We start from the raw sequence: 19,274 nt of genomic DNA, 5'->3' as shown, positions 1-19,274 counted from the left end.
TTCAAGACAGGGTATCTCTGTGTAGCCCTGGCTGTCCTAGAACTCACTCTGTAGACCAGTCTGGCCTCAAACTCAGAAATCCGACTGCCTCTGCTTCCCAAGTGCTGGGAATGAAGGTGTGCACCACCACCGCCCAGCAGGATTTTTTTTTATTAGTATGCATGTTTATTGGCTTTGAAAAACACAGGTGAAAGATGCTTCTGAAATTTCACAAGTTACCTTTCACAGTAGTGGATATTTAAATGGATATAAAAATCCTGTTCTGTGTTACAGCTTAGAGCCTCCAAGGACTTTTTTCTTTCTCATCTTTTATTTTTCTCATTCATATATGTATATGAATGAATGAATGTTCCCCAGCCCCCCCCCAGTGCTGTGTAATGCTGTGAAACACATGGGCTTGTCTACTCCCTGTGTCCTGTTGAGTTTAGTCCTCTCCTGCTGAGTTCTGAAATCATCCAGCACTTCCTGTGTAACCTTAAGTCTGTCAGTGCTGCCTTTACCTTTTCTTCTCATAGCCCTTCCTCCCTCCCTCCCTTCCTTCCTTCCTTCCTTCCTTCCTCCCTTCCTCTGTTTTCAGAGGAAATGATTACTTCCTAATCATTTTTACTTTTGTTTCCTACCTTCTTCATAGAAAGTCAGTCTGTAGTCACCGTAGCTTTGAGCAGGAGGGTCATTGTCCTTCCCTCCAAATCCACGTTCTCAGACGCTCTCAGTGTTAACTTCTGTCTTTACCACCTCTATATCTGTTCTGGTTAGGATTTTTTGTCAACACTATACCTGAGAAGAGGGACTCTCGGTTGAGGAATTTCCTACATTACATTGGCCTTTAGAGTCCTCACTTTAGTGCTAACCTTAGGATATCTCTAGGATAAAGGCCAAACTATGAGCCAGGCTGTGGTGGCGCATGCCTTTAATCCTGGCATTTGGGAGGCAGAGGCAGGCGGATTTCTGAGGTCGAGGCCAGCCTGGTCTACAGAGTGAGTTCCTGGACAGCCAGGGCTACACAGAGAAACCCTGTCTCAAACCCCCCCCCCCCAAAAAAGGCCAAACTATGTATCCTTCTAGATATGTGTATCTTTCCAGATTCTGCATTATGTATTTCTTCCTGTTTTTTCTTGTCTTGTCTCTGCTATGTTCTTCCCTGAGTCTATTTCTTCTCCATCTTCACTTGAATAACACCTACTCACTCATCTTTTCCGCTGGCAATTCAAGAATTACTTTCCACAGTTTTCCTGAAGCATGTATCACCAGCCCTCTGGAAATAAGAGCTCACCGCGGAACAGTCTGTTCTCCTGAGCTCCACTTCCCTACTTAGCTTCCGAGTGCACTCCTCGGTCCCTGTCCGTGCTGATTCGGGCTTCTGTTGAGTACCTAGTTAATTAAGTTCCTAGGACGTAGAGATGCAAGTATTTGTTGATTCCGTGACTAGAGTTTCTTAAGGCTTTTAAGTCCTAACACTGTTTCACAGACCTGGCTTTTGGTCTCCGATACTTCTGAACTACCCTTTCCCATATTTGGGGATAGGCTGATTCTTCCTGTCCAGAGTGATTAAAATACAACCTTGCTTGTAATTTACATTTGCATCTTCCCCATTTAACTGTAAGGCTAATTTTTATTGACTTTCGCATTCTAAATATTAATACGTTGCTTTGCCCATTGTTAAGTAACTTAGGGATTGAAGAAAAAGAGAAGACTTGGTTCACGTAAGAAAAGAGGTCAGTCACATGTTTCACTCTCCAACAGGAGATGAGTGATGTCAGGTGCTACACACAGTGTGAAAGGTGACTGGGAGGCCCAGTGGGCTCCTCCCTCTTTGTTACTGGTTTCTAGAGCAGGCTCTTCTCAAAAAGCATGGGCTCTGTTTGTTTGTTTGCTTGTTTAGCCTGACTTTTCTATCTTGCCTTGACAGGGGAAGATATGTCTCCACTGTTCTCGCAAGCCATAAAATAATTTTCCAAATATCCAGTCTTTAGCTCATCATTCAGAAGACACTGTTCATAGTAGCTATTTTTACTTTATGTTTACCAGTTCTATGTGGGCCTGCATAGATAACTAACCAGAAGAAAAACAGCATTTACTGTCCAATAGCTGCAGTGATAGAAAATGACATGTGTGAAGAGGGATTGGCTCCCGTGGAAACTTAAGTGCCACAGCCTGCTGTGTGCACTTGTGACCCAGAAAAGCCAGTGGTTTGAGTTCCAGTACTTGGGCACAAAATAGCTGGGGTGGCAGCTCAGGCAGTGAGGCAGAGATCTGGACCTGTTCCCATAGGCATGACATACTGTGTTGACATCATCTTATCCCTTCAGATTCAGGTGGAAAACTGCCCTGTGGTCCTCTTGCCAGGAATCTGATTTGTAGCTGACCTGTGAGGGTGGGAGGATGTCTTGGGAAGCCTTTAATTTTTTTGTAGACTTTGAGACCATTTAACTTGGTTGCTCATCATTTATTTATAATATCCAAGAAAATATGAAGGATTGTCTTACTGTATTTCACCAGGTATGATATAAAACATGTCAAAAAAGAACAATACCAATGTAGTTTTGAGTTTCATAGGTTTTTTTTTTTACTCACTATGCAACATAACAGAAAAGCATTAAAAAACTACATTTTCAGCCCACTGTCAACAAGATTTAAATTTACTTTAGTATCTATCTTGATAACAAGGCAGTACGTTTGCAGGCATCTCCATTCTTACTCTAAATTCTTTGTTAATGTTCCATGCACCAATCACAGCCTCTTCTGTGCTTCTCCGCTACTCTCTACCTATTGGGCCACATTCACATTTTTAGGAGTATAGTAAACATGCAGGAATTGTCATGCTGAGACAGCCCTCAAGGGCGCAGGGACTGTCTTTAGATCCTCCAGGGTGACTGAGCCTTGGAGTGTTCGAAGCTGAGGAGGGAAATACACTTATGTTTGCACACCTTGTGCTTTTCCCTTCTCTGTTTCCTACAGCATCTGCCTGAGTTAGTCAAAGTTAAATGTGCATGTGATGCCACCCTAATTCTCTCCACAGCTCACCTCTGTGACCCTGCTGTGGTTTTGAGGCCTCCGCTAGCTTCTCACATCCCTGTTTTGCACCCTTGCATCTTTGGCTCTCCAAAGTGTTTACTTTGTGTGGTACCCACTGTTGCACACTGTGGCACCATTCAGTTCTGACCATGCTTCCTGGCATCCCATTGTCTAATCCTTCTCCTAGATCAGATTCTTTTTTATCTGCTAAGTATTTGTTTATCTGCTTCTCTCAGCCACAGCACCCTAATCCTAGCTATCATGGCTTTATCCTAGCCTCAAGTTGATTACATGCATTATTCATGCATTCACTCTGCACCTTCCCCTCGAAGCTCTCTCATACTCTTGTGGTTCCTGGCACTTGCGGCAAGCTTTTTATGGTGGTGTACCCAGCTAGATTTAAGGGAAGAATTGTATTTGGGTTCCTCAGTAATTACTTTAAATACAGTAAATATTAGTCATACACATTTGTTTTTTCTCTCAGTGATTTTGAAACAAAACTCTCATTTTCATACTTGATCATCTACTCATTTTGCTTCCTGTGTAGCATTATACTGTATTAAATACTGTAGTATATCTATTTCTTATTGGTGGACATTTCTGTTACTTCAAGGGTGGTTGTGTCCTCCTCTTCCTTCCTTCCTTCCTCCCTCCTCTTCCTTTCTTTCTTTCTTCCTTTCTTTCTCTTTCCTCCTTTCTTTCTTTTGTTCTTTCTTTCTTTCTTTCTTTCTTTCTTTCTTTCTTTCTTTCTTTCTTTCTTTCTTTCTTTCTGTTACCATTAATAGGCATTCTAATAATACCCCTTTCTACACCTGTACAAGAGATTCCTGGGAATGCAATTGCCAGTTCATAACTTTTACACATCTTCATCAGTACTAAAATATATTTAAGTTTTCCAAGTTTATCCCAGCTTATACTTTTACTGATAAGGGATTTTCATTGCTCCGCTTCTGAGTACCGGCAAGGTGCTTTTTTTCCAACTTATTAATGTGAATTTGGGGTGTTTGTACGAGACCTTCATTATAACCTATGTGCCTGTAGCAAATACAATGTGTATATATTTTTTAATTCCTTCAGTGATAGCAATGGAAATATAAGAAACTAGGAATAAATAACAGATATTAAAAACTGCAGTGGCTCTTTTTAAACCTCAGATGAATGGAGAACACTACTGCGGTCATGGGAGAACTCTGCCCCGGTGTTCACACCAATGACCACAAGTAAGGTACAGTAAAAATGAAATCGGTATCAGAGTTCAACTTGACAGGGTACTTCCGTACCTTGTGAAGAAGGTAATGACTTTATCTTAGGCCATAACAGACACTAATAAAACTGAAGTGCCGTCTAGCACAAAGCTAGACGGTAGGAGACGGATAGAGCACAGTTACCATCATTAACAAGGTTACTGCCTCCTGCCAAGCTAGAAGAATGACTGCTTCACTGAAATCGTTAGGAGGACTGAGAAGGCATTTGTTATTTTCTGTATTTTGTCTAGTTAAGAGACTCCTCCCTCCTCCAGCCCCTTCCCCTCTTTCCCTTTTTTTTTTTTTAAAGATTTATTTGTTATCTAAGTACACTACAGCTGTCTTCAGACACACCTGAAAAGGGCATCAGATCCCATTACAGATGGTTGTGAGCCACCATGTGTTTGCTGGGACTTGAATTCAGGACTTTGGAAGAGCAGTCAGTGCTCTTAACCTCTGAGCCATCTCTCGAGCCCGCCCCCCCCCTTCTTTTTTCTTTCTCTAGTTCAACTACCCAAGGTGGGCAGCAGTGTCCCGCCAGGAGTAAGAATTTAATTGTTCTGTTGATTTTTGCTGTGGGTGGGACCTGGGTGCCTCCTGACACTGTTGCCATCTTCTCTTGTTGGTTTGCTAAAAAGTCTTACCTTCAAGAACTTGGACATCTCTCATCTTGGGAGATGTCTAATGCTTCTGGTGTAGTAGCATCATAAATGAAATTAATTTGACGTTGAGAAGCCTGACCCTTACCTACTTTCTTAACTAGGTGTGTCTTTTCTTTTTCTCAATCCTACTGTTTGAAATCTATATCAAAGAAACACCGTCTCTTCCAAAAGAATTGAGTATCTGTTCTCATATTCTACAAATACAAAGGCAGAGAACAAGGCTTCCCCTTATAAGCATGATAGAAAAAGAATCAGATTTTCCATTCTGGTTTGCACTTTTTTTCTTCTTAAATAGACTCAGTGACTTTTGTACAGTCTGACCCACTTATGTGCTAACAATAGTATTTCTAACCAGGAGGATGGCTGCTTGTAGATAGTAGTATGATTCAGATTATTAAACCAGGCTTTTGAATGTCGTCAGCTGTTTACTACCAGTGTCTGGTGAAAATGGTATGACAACTGTAGTCATGTCTTATGTATAAAAGCACTTATGAGAATGGCATTACATATAAAATGAGCATGTTTAGCCTCAAAGCTGCACATTTAGTACTGGACGTGTGGCAGTGTTTTCAGCTGCAGAATTGATGAATTAAACATAGAGGACAAATGGAAGACAATCTGAACGTTTGTCACATCTAGTTATGCAAATATGCTGAAGAGCTTAGTTCCTGGAGGAGATTCCAGTTACTTCTGTACTGTCTTTACAATCCAGTTCAGTTTGACGTTTCATAGCCCTCCAAATTCAGACTGGTTGCATTTCAAGACCTTGGTAGAACTCATCGCTAGTGGCTGCCATACTTGGCAGCAGAGGTTTCTCTCTAGGGTAACAGTAGCCATAGGAGTATTGAGGAAGGAAATTTCTCTGACACATGTGTGAGAATTAGCTCAGTTCAGGGCCTATTCTGTGTACTTGGCAAATGTGAGTCTGTTCTTTACTGTGTTAACACCTCACTCCCTCTTGGTCTTGACTCATGTCACACATAGCTGGAAGTCAAGTCAGTGAAATCCTGATTTCTTTTTTCCTCAACTTTAAGCAAGCAATCCTAGTGCCTTTGTGAGACAAAGGACTCAGAAGACCTGAGTAAAGCAGGCCTTAGTGTCTTCTGCTTGTGATTAGTTTGGTTGATTTATTTAAACATGGCAATCTGTTTTAGGCAACTATGGTTTCTCCATGTCCCAGGCTTTCACCTTTGGCTGTGTTTGTTCAGATATAGAACATTAAGTTCTAAATCCTTAATTTAAGATGAAAAGTCAGCTGCTTGGAGAGTGTATAGTAAATTGTCTTTTGGTAAGGCTGTCCTTTTGTTTTAAAATGACCTATGAGGTAGAAGGTGCTTGGTATAGATTTGAAACAAGGAACAGTATGTGAATGTAACTGATCTGCTAGGGATAGTTTGGTTTTAGTCTATTTCTAATTTACCAAAATTTAACTCACTCTCCTTCTGTCTTTCCACCCCAAGAGCGGTTCCATTCTCCCATAGGAATTAGATGCAAACTCTTTTAAAACTTTAAGAATATATGTATTATATATATTTACTCTGTTCCAGAGTGAGGGGAGGGGTCATCAGTCATCTGGGCTCCTAACCCATCCGTCATTAAAGCACTACATTAACCTTTTACTAGGGTTATCAACATTCATATACATGTTCAGGTTGTAACAGGAAGTTTAAGTATGGGAGAGGGAAATGATGATATCACTGTCTTTGTCTATGACCAGCATTCCTTAGGGGTAGAAAATAGATCATTTCTTGAGTTTGAAGCAAGAAAGAAAAGAAAAAATGCTTCCTGTAGTCTGGAATCGAGAAGAAGCAGTTGTTGCTAAGCAGTACTTTGAGACAAAGTCTGGATGCCCTTGGAGGCTGGCTGTGTCTCTTTGGCAGCTCTTCTCCTCATCTTGCCCTTTCTTTTCTTTTTTTTTTTTAAACTGAATAGCAAATAGTTTATTGTTAAGTTCATGGTTTCAACTGTAGTAATAAATTCACTTGAATAGGAGACAATAATCAAGTTAAAAGGAAATATGTATTAATCATCAGAAAATCTATGGCCATTTGGGCTGTCACACAGAAATCCAAAGTCACTAAAAGGCCAAATCTTAAAGAAGATCCGTCCTCTTATTAGTCTATATGGTACAGGTCCGTAATACATAACTGCAGCTATTAAATATATCACATGGACTAATGGTGAGGATTGTGTCTCCTTCCAAACCAATTACTCTTTAGCAGATATTTGATTTTGGATCACTCGGACTTTTTGCAATTACAATGTCACCTCTTTGGATGCCATAAAAATGTCAGCTAAAATTTTCTGCAAAGACAATATCTGAATTTTGAATTGTGGGTTCCATTGATGGTCCAGAACACATTACAACACCACCAACGTATTCAAAAGCACAGTGAGCTGTACAGCCATACTGAATGTATAGCCAGAAAGTCGAGCTGTACAGCCATACTGAATGGTATAGCCAGAAAGTTGAAAGGTCTTTCCCAGAACACCACGAAGCATACTTTGATAGGTCTGTTCTACAATTTGTTCAACTTTACTGTAGATTTCCAGGAAAACCCAGATCTGAAGGAGGTCCCAAAGTGTGTGTGAGTCATCCATCGTTTCCAATTCCTGCGGCCCCAAACACCAACAGAAGTTCCTCACCCAGGTCTCAGAGGGACCCCTCTTCTTGCCCTTTCATCTCCAGCTCTAGAGCACTCCCACAGGGGAGTGTAGACTGATGTTTATGTTAGTGTTGCGGACTTAGCATTAAGTAGATGCTTACAGAGACTCTTGCTTCGTGTGGATGTTGATGTCCAGGCTACACAGCTGTTCTGTTTCTAACCTTCCTCATCTCTGTCAGTTCCAGAGTGACTGCCGTCCTCTTAAGTATGCCTGGCTCTGTTAGCACATGCTGCCAGCCTTGTCTTCAAAGGACCTGCCAGTTCTGTCTGTTACCACTGTGATCCCAGCCACTGCTCTTCTCCTTCGTGCTGCTACAGCGCTTGCTGGTTGGCCTCTTAGAGCAGCAAATCATCTCTAAAATCCCCTAGGGAAGTTCTTAGTAGAGCTGAAGACTTCTAAAAACATCTGTAAAGAGTTTGAAATTTGATGGACTTAAATACTCTAGTGAGGCAATGAAGCTGAGCAGCAATTGCTAATGGCTGCTAATCACCATGGTGAAAGGTTAATGTGGTGCTTTAACCAGGGATGGGTTAGGAGCCTGGGTGATTGACAAAAGCTTCACTCCTTACTCTGGAATAGAATTGTGAGATAAAAAAAATAAAAATAAAAATTCAGGAGTGCTGCAGCCAGCAAGGATCTGGACCAGCTCTCTTGCCCTTAAACCCTCAGAGCTAGCTCAGCAGCACCTTCACCACCGGGACTAGCTTTCCCGAGTGCTGCAACTGATGAGGGTCAGGCCCAGCTTAGACCCAGGGCTTTGAGTTGGCCCAACCCAACAGCTAGCCCATCTACAATCTGCTGGAGCATGTGAAGGAGCTGTTTCTGCAGGATCTCTGTGACACAGACAACATCAGGATATTTGAAAGGAGTACCAGCAGGAATCTAGTATTGATAGTGTAGCAGAATCCAGAGACCTCAAACCAGACCAGTGACTCATTGCAATGAGCATTTATTTGCAAGTAAAGATGTGTGGACAAAGGGTATACTCCAGGGCACACTACAGCTGCATAATTGTTCCATTTCTAACCACGATGTTTTGGTTTTTTATTTATATTTATATTTATATTTATTTTTTGTTTGTTCTTAGGGGTAGATTGCAGGGGTGGAGGTCGGATACAAAGGGTCCAGGAGATGAGTGGGGATGGGGTACATGATGTGAAAGTCACAAAGAATCAATACAAAGGGCTTTAAAAAGTCGGGGTAGCTTTTTATAGGAATACTAAAAATGTATGTCCCAGATTTGTTAGGTTTTTAGCAGTCAGTAGTATGAAAGACTTGAATCTTGGTGTCCTTCCTTTGCTTAAGTGATGGGGGTTTACTAAAGGGCACTACTGTGAACTGACACACTGCCTGTGCACTAAGGAGACATCCTTGAAATGATCCGTAAAAACATTTGCCTTTCTAACAGTGTTCCATTTGGAAAACTTGGAGAACAGCTATAGTTTTTACATGGGTCATTGTTGGCAAAAAAAATCATACAAATTTAATACCGTACATGTCTGTGGAGGGTCTAGGAGGCGCCAGCAGTGTTTAAATAAATAAAGACATCCATAATTCATTTTAAAATATATATACTCTGATATCTACTTGTTTTTAGAAAAACCCCATAGTAAAACTTCTCTAAAAAAAAAAATGCCCGAGTTTGCCAAATTGCATATTTACTTTAACCAATCAATATGCTCTTATTACCTAGGAGTCAATAAATATTCTTTGTGAAGCCCTACAGATCTCAGGAAGATATTATCTATGTTTGGTTTCCAGAGAACTCTGAACAAATCAAATGAAGTGTAGGGGTGTATATAGTTTGTCCAGTCAGAGTCAGACAAGAATATGATTGTTCTCACTGGGACCAGTTGTGGCTAGAGAGGCCAGAGACGTTTGGCTTATAAGTAACATAACCTAATGTTAGTGTAGTGCACTGGTGACCTCCTTGGTTTTCATTGTTTGGGATGTCCTCTAGTATCTTAGTATTGCTGAACTTCCTCTCATTATTTACTTACACCACTCAGCAGGCCTAAACAAGAATTTAATCAGAGACAACTTGTTCAAGCAAGGGGCAATGGTTATATTTAGAGAAACAATTGAATACCAGAAGCAGGAATCCTACTGTCAGAACACAACCCTAGAATATTCAGCTCATTTCTGGAGTAGACACCTTGTGGTTAGACGGTAAAAGATACTGTATTTATATTGGACTATTTCATTAGCTTGTTTAAAAGACAATACAAAATCCTCTGCTTTTTACCAATAACCTGGGGGAAGGGAAGTCACAAAGCAATGCAGGAGAAGGGCTAACTTGGCTCACTTTAACTCATGCCTGGGAAACATGTGCCATCACGTCATGGCAGCCAAACTCTGCTGCTCTTCTTTCTTCCCTTTATTTTGTTGAGGACGCTGGTACCTGGGATGGTTCCTTTACACTGTCTGACCCAATCTAGAATCCCCTGGGAAGGGAGTCCCAAAAAATTGTCTAGATTAGGCTAGTCAGTGAGTGTGCTTGTGAGAGGTGGTGTTAATCGTGTAAGATGGGAAGACCTGCACTGACTGTGGGCACCTGCATTTCATGGCTGGGCCCTGGGAAGGAGAAGGAGGGGGCGAAAGTACTGGTGTGCACCCGTGAACTCACTGCTGTCTGCTTTCACGGGGTGTGTGCTATGACGAGCTGCTTCAAGTTCCTGCCACCCTGACTCCTCCACAGCGATGGACGGAACCTGAAAGAGCAAGCACACACTTTTCACGGGGTGTGTGCTATGACGAGCTGCTTCAAGTTCCCGCCACCCTGACTCCTCCACAGCAATGGACGGAACCTGAAAGAGCAAGCACACACTTTTCTCCTTTAAGTGGCTTTTGTATGGGTGTTTTATCACAGCAACAGGAAATGAAGCTAAAAAAGATTTCCTTCCATTAATTTTTTAGGGAAATGCTGTCACAGATCCCAGGAGCTTCTAAACCCAGTCAGTTGACAGTGAAGATCAACTGTCACAGGAAAAAAAAATCAACTATAATTTCTTTGCTGTTTTTGTTAGTTGCGAAAATGCATCATCTTCTTGCTGACTCTTTACGCCCTCACCATGCAAATGTACAAAGTGTCAGGCCTGGCCTGACTCCAGACACCTCGCCATTTACAGGCCTTTTCTGTTAGTATACCTGACAAATCAGGAACTGTAAGAACGAAGCGGTTCCTATGCGGGGCTCTTCCCTTTATTCATTTTGGCATCTGTAGTGGGAACTGCACCTGAGTGAGAGTCTTAAAGATGCCTAGTACTCTCAGTAGCAACAGATCTGAATTGGCCGTGTCTGAGATGAACATGGCATTGCAGTAGAGCGTACATTGTTGGTGCTGACAATGTAAGGAAGGAGCTCATCCAACTGCATCTAAGTAAGTTTGCCCCACTCCACTCCATCCCTTAGAAAAGTTACAATGGGCATCTCTGAGCTTTTTCCTTCTTTCATTTGTGAAGGCATAAGAAAAGAACAGAAAGCCCTCTATAAAATACATGGCCCATTATCTAGAGGCCTGTTGATGTAGCCAAAGCTGGATTTAGACTCATAGCAACCCTCCTGTCTCAGCATTTTAGGCAATGGTGTTACAAGCTGGAGCTGCTGGAGCTGCTCTTCACACATTGGCCTGTATTATCTTCTCAGAGTTGGGATGTTTTATGTATGTTTAAAACCTAAGGGGCATAGTCATTGTATATTATTTAGTATGGCCTTTTGTGTACTTTTAAAGGATTTCTGGTTTTTTGACTGTTAGTTATAAATAATAATGGATTTCATTGATATTTTCATACAGTGCATGTGATTTGATTATATTTACCTCCATTTTAACAAGATACAATAAAATACAATAAAATGAACTAAAAATTAAACTCACTGTATTTTGTTCTATGTAATATTTGTGTAAATCAACTTGTTATTGCAGTCTAAATAAACATTAGTGCCAATAGTAGTTAGCTAATCTGAAGATGAAGTTTAAAAATCTAAACTATTTATATATGTATAGTCTTAGGTAAATTTGGTTTGATTTTAGAAATACAAGGTGCTCTATATTAGAGAATTCACAGTTGTATGTTGTAGGAATATGTTTATGCTATACTTTTATTCAATTTTAGACTTAGTTGTGATTTTTTTTAACTTCTTATGTTTTTCTTCCTAGATCAAAGTATTTTAGAACATGCCCAAGAGGAGAACACTTGACCATAGAGGTGAGTCCTTGAGCATTGGATGGGATCTAAAATACCCAGGGTTCTTTTTCTTTCTTCTTTATGATTTATTTTATGTACATGAGAGTTTTGCCTATATTGTGCACTCTGCACTATATGTATGCAGTGCCCACAGAGGCCAGGAAAGGATGACAGATTCCTAGCAGGTTACAGACTTTTGAGAGCCACCATATAGATGCTGGGAACCAAACCTGGGTCCTCTACAAGAGTCACAAGTGTTCTGAACTGTAGAGTTATCCTTCCAACTCCTCATTTTTATTTTATTTTTTTTAAGACAATGGAGAAGGATTTAGACTAAATATGAAAAAATGACTATGTATTTGAATATTGTTGATTGCTTTTGGAGGCATGCCTCATGAATGGCAGGTTAGACTCTGACTGATATCCTCATCTTATTTGACTTTCCATTTTAAGACAGTGTCTCACTAGGTCATACAGGCTGGCCTTGAATTCACTCTGTCACTGGGGCTGGTCTTAAGCTTTGTATCATCCTCCACTTTCAGAGTAGCTGAGATTACAGGTCTGAACCATTAGGCATGCCTCTCAGTATTGTAGATTCTGATAGACAGAAACATAATTTTACACACACACATACACACACACACACACATGCATGCGCTTGGCTTGGCCATTTTGCTAACTAAAACATATCAAGTATGCTAATTATAAAAGGCACTCAACTTCTTAGGTCCCTTATAAATATAAAGTTGTATTATTTTATTTGTTTACTTGGTTTTGGTTTTTTTTCAAGACAGGGTTTCTCTGAATAGCCCTGGCTATCCTGGAACTCACTCTGTAGACCAGGCTGGCCTCAAATTCAGAAATCTGCCTGCCTCTGCCTCCCGAGTGCTGGGACTAAAGGCGTGCGCCACCACTGCCCGGCTAAGTTGTATTATTTTTAAGGCTAAAAAAGAGTGATATTTCTTGTGAAATGTGTCTACTAGGCAAACATCCCTCCTAATGGCTGGTTGTCTTCTTGTCCTTTCAGTTTGAGAATCTTGTGGAGAGTGATGAGGTAAGTCGGTACCTGACTCCTCGGTTTTTGTTTTTATGGCTTGTTGCATTCGTTGGACCACTTTTTGTCTTGCTTTTCACTTCTCATCCATTCTACAACAAAAAGACCTAAAATCAAGGCATACACACCATCCAGGAGGACAGTTCAGACACCTGTGCAGCCGTTGTTTTCCTAGGGAAGCAGCACCGGCCTCTGTGGAACCTTCTTCCTTCCCTTGCCTGCAGTTGCCTCCATCTCCTCCTCCATCACAAATGAGGCTTCTCAGCTGCATACTTCACCCCAGCAGCACCTTTCTCAGAACAGCCGGAGGAGGTCTCCCTAAGGTGCTTTCAGTGACTGGCTCCCGGCTCTTTGCTAGCCCTTACTTGGCCGACCAGCCTCTCTGCTCTGCCCTGCTTGCAATGGTCAATTTACACACCATCCTGTTCTGTGACACTACTTCCGACATGAGTGTGAGCCATTTAGAATTTGATTCCTACTGCCAACTTAGTGATATATTTTAGCTGACAGACATGTGTAGTTTAAATGTATAAGAAATAATTCAGCCAGGCAGTGGTGGCACATGCCTTTAATCCCAGTACTTGGGAGTCAGAGGCAGGCGGATTTCTGAGTTTGAGGCCAGCCTGGTCTACAAAGTGAGTTCCAGGACAGAGAAACCCTTCTCGAAAAAAACAAAAAAAAAACCAAAACAAACAAACAAACAAACAAGCAAAATATATATATATATATATATATATATATATATATACACACACACACACACATTCATAAGCCCAAATTAGTCTTAAAATAATTATGGCTTGCTTTGGAGAAACCAGGGCAACAACTACTGAATTTTACTATTTTATAAAAGAAAGTGAAATTTCTTTTTCTTCTTTTTAGATGTATTTCTTAGTATTCACTGTTTATTCACTGTTATTTGCTGAGCATCTGCCATGTGTGCGGGGCTCTCACAGAGCAGAGGAAGGCAGTCAGTCAGATCCTCTGTGACTGGAATCACAGCTGGAATCACGGGCAGCTCTGAACTACATGGTGTGGCTTCTAGGAACTAAACTCAGATCACTTTGCAGTGGCAGCACTGGTCATAAGCACTGACCTATTTCGCCAGCCCCAATTCATATTGTAATTATAAAGTTTCAGATTCCCCATGAATGCTGTGAGTGATCCTTCCTCCTAGTGAAACTATGATTGATTCCTGAGACCTCTGGATGCAGCATCTTCATCGCTTGAGAATTAATATGCTTATTTCACAGTTTTCTATAGAAAGCTGTCCTTAGCATAGACTGCTGACTTGCTGACTTTGAGCTCACTGTCAACATCTTTATTGAAACCTCATATCTTCTCTATACAAGACACATCACACCTTCCTGTAGTTAGGAACACCAGAAAGCAGCTACACGCCATATTTGGGGTCTTTGTTTTATTTTGAGGTAGAATCTCCATGGCTCAGGAATAATTTTACACATTGAAACCACAAAGCACAAGCAGCAATGGCAAAGGCTGCTCTTTGGTGTGAGAAGTGTGACAGAGGGCACAGTAATACTGTTGTGCCTTAGCTAGGAACACACATCCTTGGCCAACTCTTCAGATACTTGCTATTCTGTGTGCTTTCAAGTGGATAGAAAGTCTAAAGGTATTGATTTCCAGGTGAGGGTTAAAAACTCTTCAATGAGTGTGTGCATTTTAAACCTTTGAAATCTGAGTAACAGAGATCAGCCACAAATGTGGAAGACACAGTGAGTGTGTTGTCTGGCATATCCTCACTGTGAGAGTTTATTTGCTACGTAATACATGTCTGTTAAAAAAAACTAAGAAATAGCCAACAAATGTTTGTTCTATAATGGAGTTTTACCTTTGAAAAATAGTAAAGTTTTTTTGTTTATCTCAAATTCTTTTGATGAGATTTGTTTACTGTGACAAATAGGTAAGTAAAAAGTAATTTTGATTAAATGAAAATTGCTTTGGCTTGCCTTAAATAGTGAGTTCACCTAGTGAAAATTCTTTTACTTGTTTAATTTTTGTGCAGGGGGAGAGCCCAGGAAGCAGCCATAGGTAAGGTTTATCAAAACAACAAAATGTGTAAGTGTTGTGTGACAAAACTTCCTGGGGAGATGCAACCTACACATCTGCTCACTCCTGTGACAGACTGAAGTGTGGATGCCACCACAGTCAATGAGTTTTGTTGGGGATACTTACAGGATTATGGGCTAGGGGTTACATACAGGAGCAGAAATGTCTCAAAGACAGCTGCATCAGCAAAGCCACCCAGGCATAGGTGATAGCTCACCAAGCTGGGAGCCTGGAGCTGTACAGCCTGCAGATAGCTCAGAGGGTTGGAGCATGTCCTTCTCAGGTGCCTCAGCTGGTCGACACCTCCTGTAGGCAGCTGACCTGATCTCTTTGCACCAAGACATCTGAGGACTGTCGATTTTTTCTACTCTGGCAGGGAGGGGTCCTGGTGAATCTGGTCAGTTTCAGGGACTTCCTGAAGCCATTTTAAGTTGTTTACCTTCTTGATTAAGGAGCTTCTCTGCGGGATAGATCAGATCCCAGAGTGTCTTATCATAGTCTTCAAGACACTGAACAGTTTGTTTCAGAAATAGCATTTTCTCTTTACATAAAAGTAAGACAAATAATATATTTCCCAAAACAGTACTTTGAATAGTAAAAAAATGATGTATATTAATTTCTCAGATTTTTTTCTTTTGGACCTAGGTTGTAAATCATTTTTCTTCTTCTTTTTTTTTTTTAATCACTTTTCTTAAAGCCACTTAACATTGATAACTCTTTTCTTTTTTATTTATTTTTATCCCCTTTTTCTTCTTTTTGACATTCTAAAACATTCTTCAAATTAAAAAAAAAAAAACTTGGGCTGGCGAGATGGCTCAGAAGGTAAGAGCACTGACTGCTCTTCCAAAGTTCCTGAGATCAAATCCCAGCAACCTAGGTGGCTCACAACCACCCATAATGAGGTCTGACGCCCTCTTCTTGTGCATCTGAAGACAGCTACAGTGCACTTATTTATAATAGTAAATAAATAAAGGCTCACAAATTAAAAAAACTTTTTACAACTGCAGCAGTAACTAGAACCTTGGTAATATAATTTATTTATATAACCTTTTTATCTGCTATTAAAATTGTATAGACTGCTTGAAAAGGAAGCATCTTACCTTGACCTCAAAAGAAAGCTCCTGGGCTGAAGAGATGGCTCAGAAGTTAAGAGCACTGACCACTATTCCAGAGGGCCCAGATTTGATTTTCAGCAGCCACATGGTGTTTACTCCAGTTCCAGGGAATCTAATACTTTCTTCTGGCCTCCCTAGGCACTAGGTATGCAAGTGGTGCACAGACATACATGGAGGCAGAACACCCATACACAGAAGACTTAAAAAAATAAGTTCCTAGTGACAGTAGAATTGTTTCCTATTTTTTTAGTATTTTGCCCTTCCATTTTTTAGTTTAGCAAACTTTTATTGGGCAGTCATCCATGTGCAGGCACTATGTTAGATAATAGGATTGAGAATCAAATGTAAACTTGGTGTGTGATATTATAGATCTGTAATGTCAGCACTGGACCTGCAAAGTCAAGTGAAGTAGGCGTGTGGTAGACACTCCAGAGAACTGTCTGACTGTATGACAGACACCCTTAAAGAAAAAGAAGACACGGCTGAGAATATGCTCAGTGGTTGAATGCTTGCCTAACTAACATGTGCAAAGCCCCTGGTCTCAAGTGCTCTCCCTCCTCGCATCCCCCCACCTCCCGCCTCTCTCCTCGTGCGTGTGTGTGTGTGTGTGTGTGTATGTGTGTGTGTGTGTGTGTGTGTGTGTGTGTGTGTGTGTGTGTGTGTGTATAGAAGAAAGTGTATCTTACTCAGAAAGATCCTGGAGATTATACTTCAATATGAGGTAGCAATTAAATTAAAACAGCTGTAATAGAACATACTAATAAACCTAGAGAATCCCTGTGACTCAAATGTGTATGGGGAGGTGTATCCAAAAGGACTTCTTTTAAATAGATGATACATGGGCTAACATGGGTTATCTCTAAAGAGCTGGTTAACAAGTATTGTTCAGGCAGAGAGACCTTCACAGATAATCAAAAAATGTCCATACAGAGTGAGAGCATCGGTTAAACAAGAGTTCTGGGAGACGGTAGATAATGACAGAAATGTATGCCTTGCTTTCAGCGAAAGTTATGAAGATAGTAAAGTCTAGGGTCTCTGTGCACAGGTTCCACCCAGACAAAACCCCACCCCTGAAAAGCCAAAGTGGACACAGAGCTCCACCCCTAAGAAGCTGTTTGCAGTCGATAGCTGCTGGGAAGGGGAGAGCTGTTGGGTATACATCAGCCACAGTCCAGGGCAGGCCCCAAGCCTAGGAATAGTTGGCTGACACAAAACACTCTCTGCTTTTTTGTTAGCTTTTTCTTTTGGCTTTTTTTTCCTCTTACTGATTTTCTTCTTTTTCTTTTTTTTTGTTTTTGTTTTCTGTTTGTTGGTTTTCTTGTCTTTTTTTTTTTTAAGCAGGGGAGGGGAGAAAGGACATTAAGTTGAATGGGGAGAATCTGGGAGGCAATGAGTGGGGAAAGAATATGATTAAAATATATTGTATGAAAAAATTTTTTAAGTAAGCATTTAAACAAGTGCTTAATAAATTCTAGAGTGTTTGTGTTGCTGCACTTTGCTTTGTTTTGAAATGTAGTTGCCTAGAGGTGGGATTTTGAGGTAGATAGGTGTGTGTGTGTGTGTGTGTGTGTTGTGTGTGTGTGTATGTGTATGTGTGTGTATATATATATCATATATATCTATATCTATATCTATACCTATATATAGATATAGATGTATATATATATTTCAGGTGTGTGTGTGTGTGTGTGTGTGTGTGTGTGTGTGTGTGTGTATCAATCAGCCTGGCCTCAAGAGTTCCTTTGTAGTTTAGCCTGGTCTTAAGCTTTTGATCTTTGTGAATGCTGGCATTGTTAGCCTCTATCACCATGCCAGATGTAACTAGCTTAGTGGTAGGGCACTTAATCTAGCATGCACCAAGTCCCAAGATCAATCCCCACCACCTCAGAGTGGGTTGGGTCATGTACCTAGTTTGGGGGATTGTAGGGTAGGGTTCTTGGAACGTGGGGAAGACCCATGTGAATTAAATAGGCACACAGTAAAAGGACTTTGAGAATGGTTGAGAAGTGACAGAGACAAAGAACCAGAGAACTTAGGAAGGCAAATGGGAAAGGAGAAGGTCAGGCTAGAGGGGATGCTCAGACTGCTCATGAAACTGAGGTAAGAAGGACCCAAGTTGTTTGCTGTGTTTAGCAGCATACATGCCGCTGTCACCAGTTACTGGAGTGATGATGGCTTCTGATGTCTGCAGGGACTTGAGGAGTGAGTTGAAACAAGGGCACGGAGACAGGTGGCACACTGGGCAGACTGGTACTGGACTGCCTGCATTTAAGTCGCAGCTCTACTGCATGCTTGTCTTAACCTGTGTCCATCTGGTTTCCCTCCCATGTAATCTCTCCTGTACTTTACCTGGAGGAGCTGCACATTGTAAGTCCTGGAGGTGCAGGCCATGAACTTGAAGGATCATGAGGATAGTGATGACCTCAGGTAGGTCATCTTTAGGAAGGGCAGCAAGAATACGATGACTTTAAGTACCGAAGTGGAAGTGAAATGAGGTTGTCCTTAAGAAAAAAAACTTGAATAAGAAACTTAAAGTTACGGAGTAGTTAGTGTAGGCGGTCATTTTGTCTAAGTTACAAAACTTGCTGGCGGCTGAGGGCCAAATTGTTGCTGCACTCTTTCTAGCAGCCCACAGCAGAAGGGACTAAAAGTAGAAAAGACTTGGGGTCCAGTGTGGGTGAGCAGGGTGACTGGTGCAATGAGGGGAACGTGGGAAGGTGTGTGGAGAGAAGGGAATTCAGACCTGATATAAGATTGTCATTTCCTGAGTGGAAGCCAGGAGATTGCTGTCTTTATTGGCTAGTACAGGGAAGGATGAATGGCCTGGGGAGCCCAGGGTGATTGGAAGGACTAGGTTCTGACTGTGAGCACTGAGAAGAGAATAGAGCATACTGAGGTTATGCTGTGGGGTGAGGTGTTGGGCGGTGTAGCTGGGGGCAGCTGTGAGGGAGAGTCTGTGTAGAGCCCCAGGTCTGTAAAGGGAAGCACAGCGCCTTACCTGACAGAAAGCCATTGGGTTGCAGCTTACAGTTTCATGTAACAAATGAAGCTGTATTCTGTTGTGTTAATATATTTTTTGGCAGTAAATTTTCAGCATTGCCTTGGCTTTTGGGAATATTTTATTTGGACTTGGGTTCATCAGAGGGTTTTTGTTTTGTTTTGTTTTTTCCCTGTTCCCTCCCTCCCTGTGTTCTCTAGGCCACTTACTGAGGAGGAAATTGTTGACTTACAAGAGAGGCACTATGATTCTATTGCTGAAAAGC

The 19,274-nt window shown here is 41.2% G+C and overlaps 1 protein-coding gene across 1 annotated transcript in view; it reads left to right on the top strand.

Moving 5' to 3' along the window:
• Positions 1-19,274, top strand: part of Ap1ar (adaptor related protein complex 1 associated regulatory protein) — a gene marked incomplete at its 3' end in the record, with an annotated part of 34,473 nt that overhangs the window by 6,207 nt on the left and 8,992 nt on the right. The window contains exons 2-5 of the mRNA XM_031374654.1: positions 11,745-11,793; positions 12,800-12,826; positions 14,853-14,878; positions 19,210-19,274. Coding sequence (XP_031230514.1) covers positions 11,745-11,793; positions 12,800-12,826; positions 14,853-14,878; positions 19,210-19,274 — 167 coding nt within the window. The remainder of the gene's footprint in view (positions 1-11,744; positions 11,794-12,799; positions 12,827-14,852; positions 14,879-19,209) is intronic.

Source organism: Mastomys coucha, unplaced genomic scaffold, assembly GCF_008632895.1.
Source record: "Mastomys coucha isolate ucsf_1 unplaced genomic scaffold, UCSF_Mcou_1 pScaffold16, whole genome shotgun sequence".
NCBI classification, from domain to species: Eukaryota; Metazoa; Chordata; class Mammalia; order Rodentia; family Muridae; genus Mastomys; species Mastomys coucha.
This window is presented reverse-complemented; position numbering and strand designations above follow the sequence as displayed.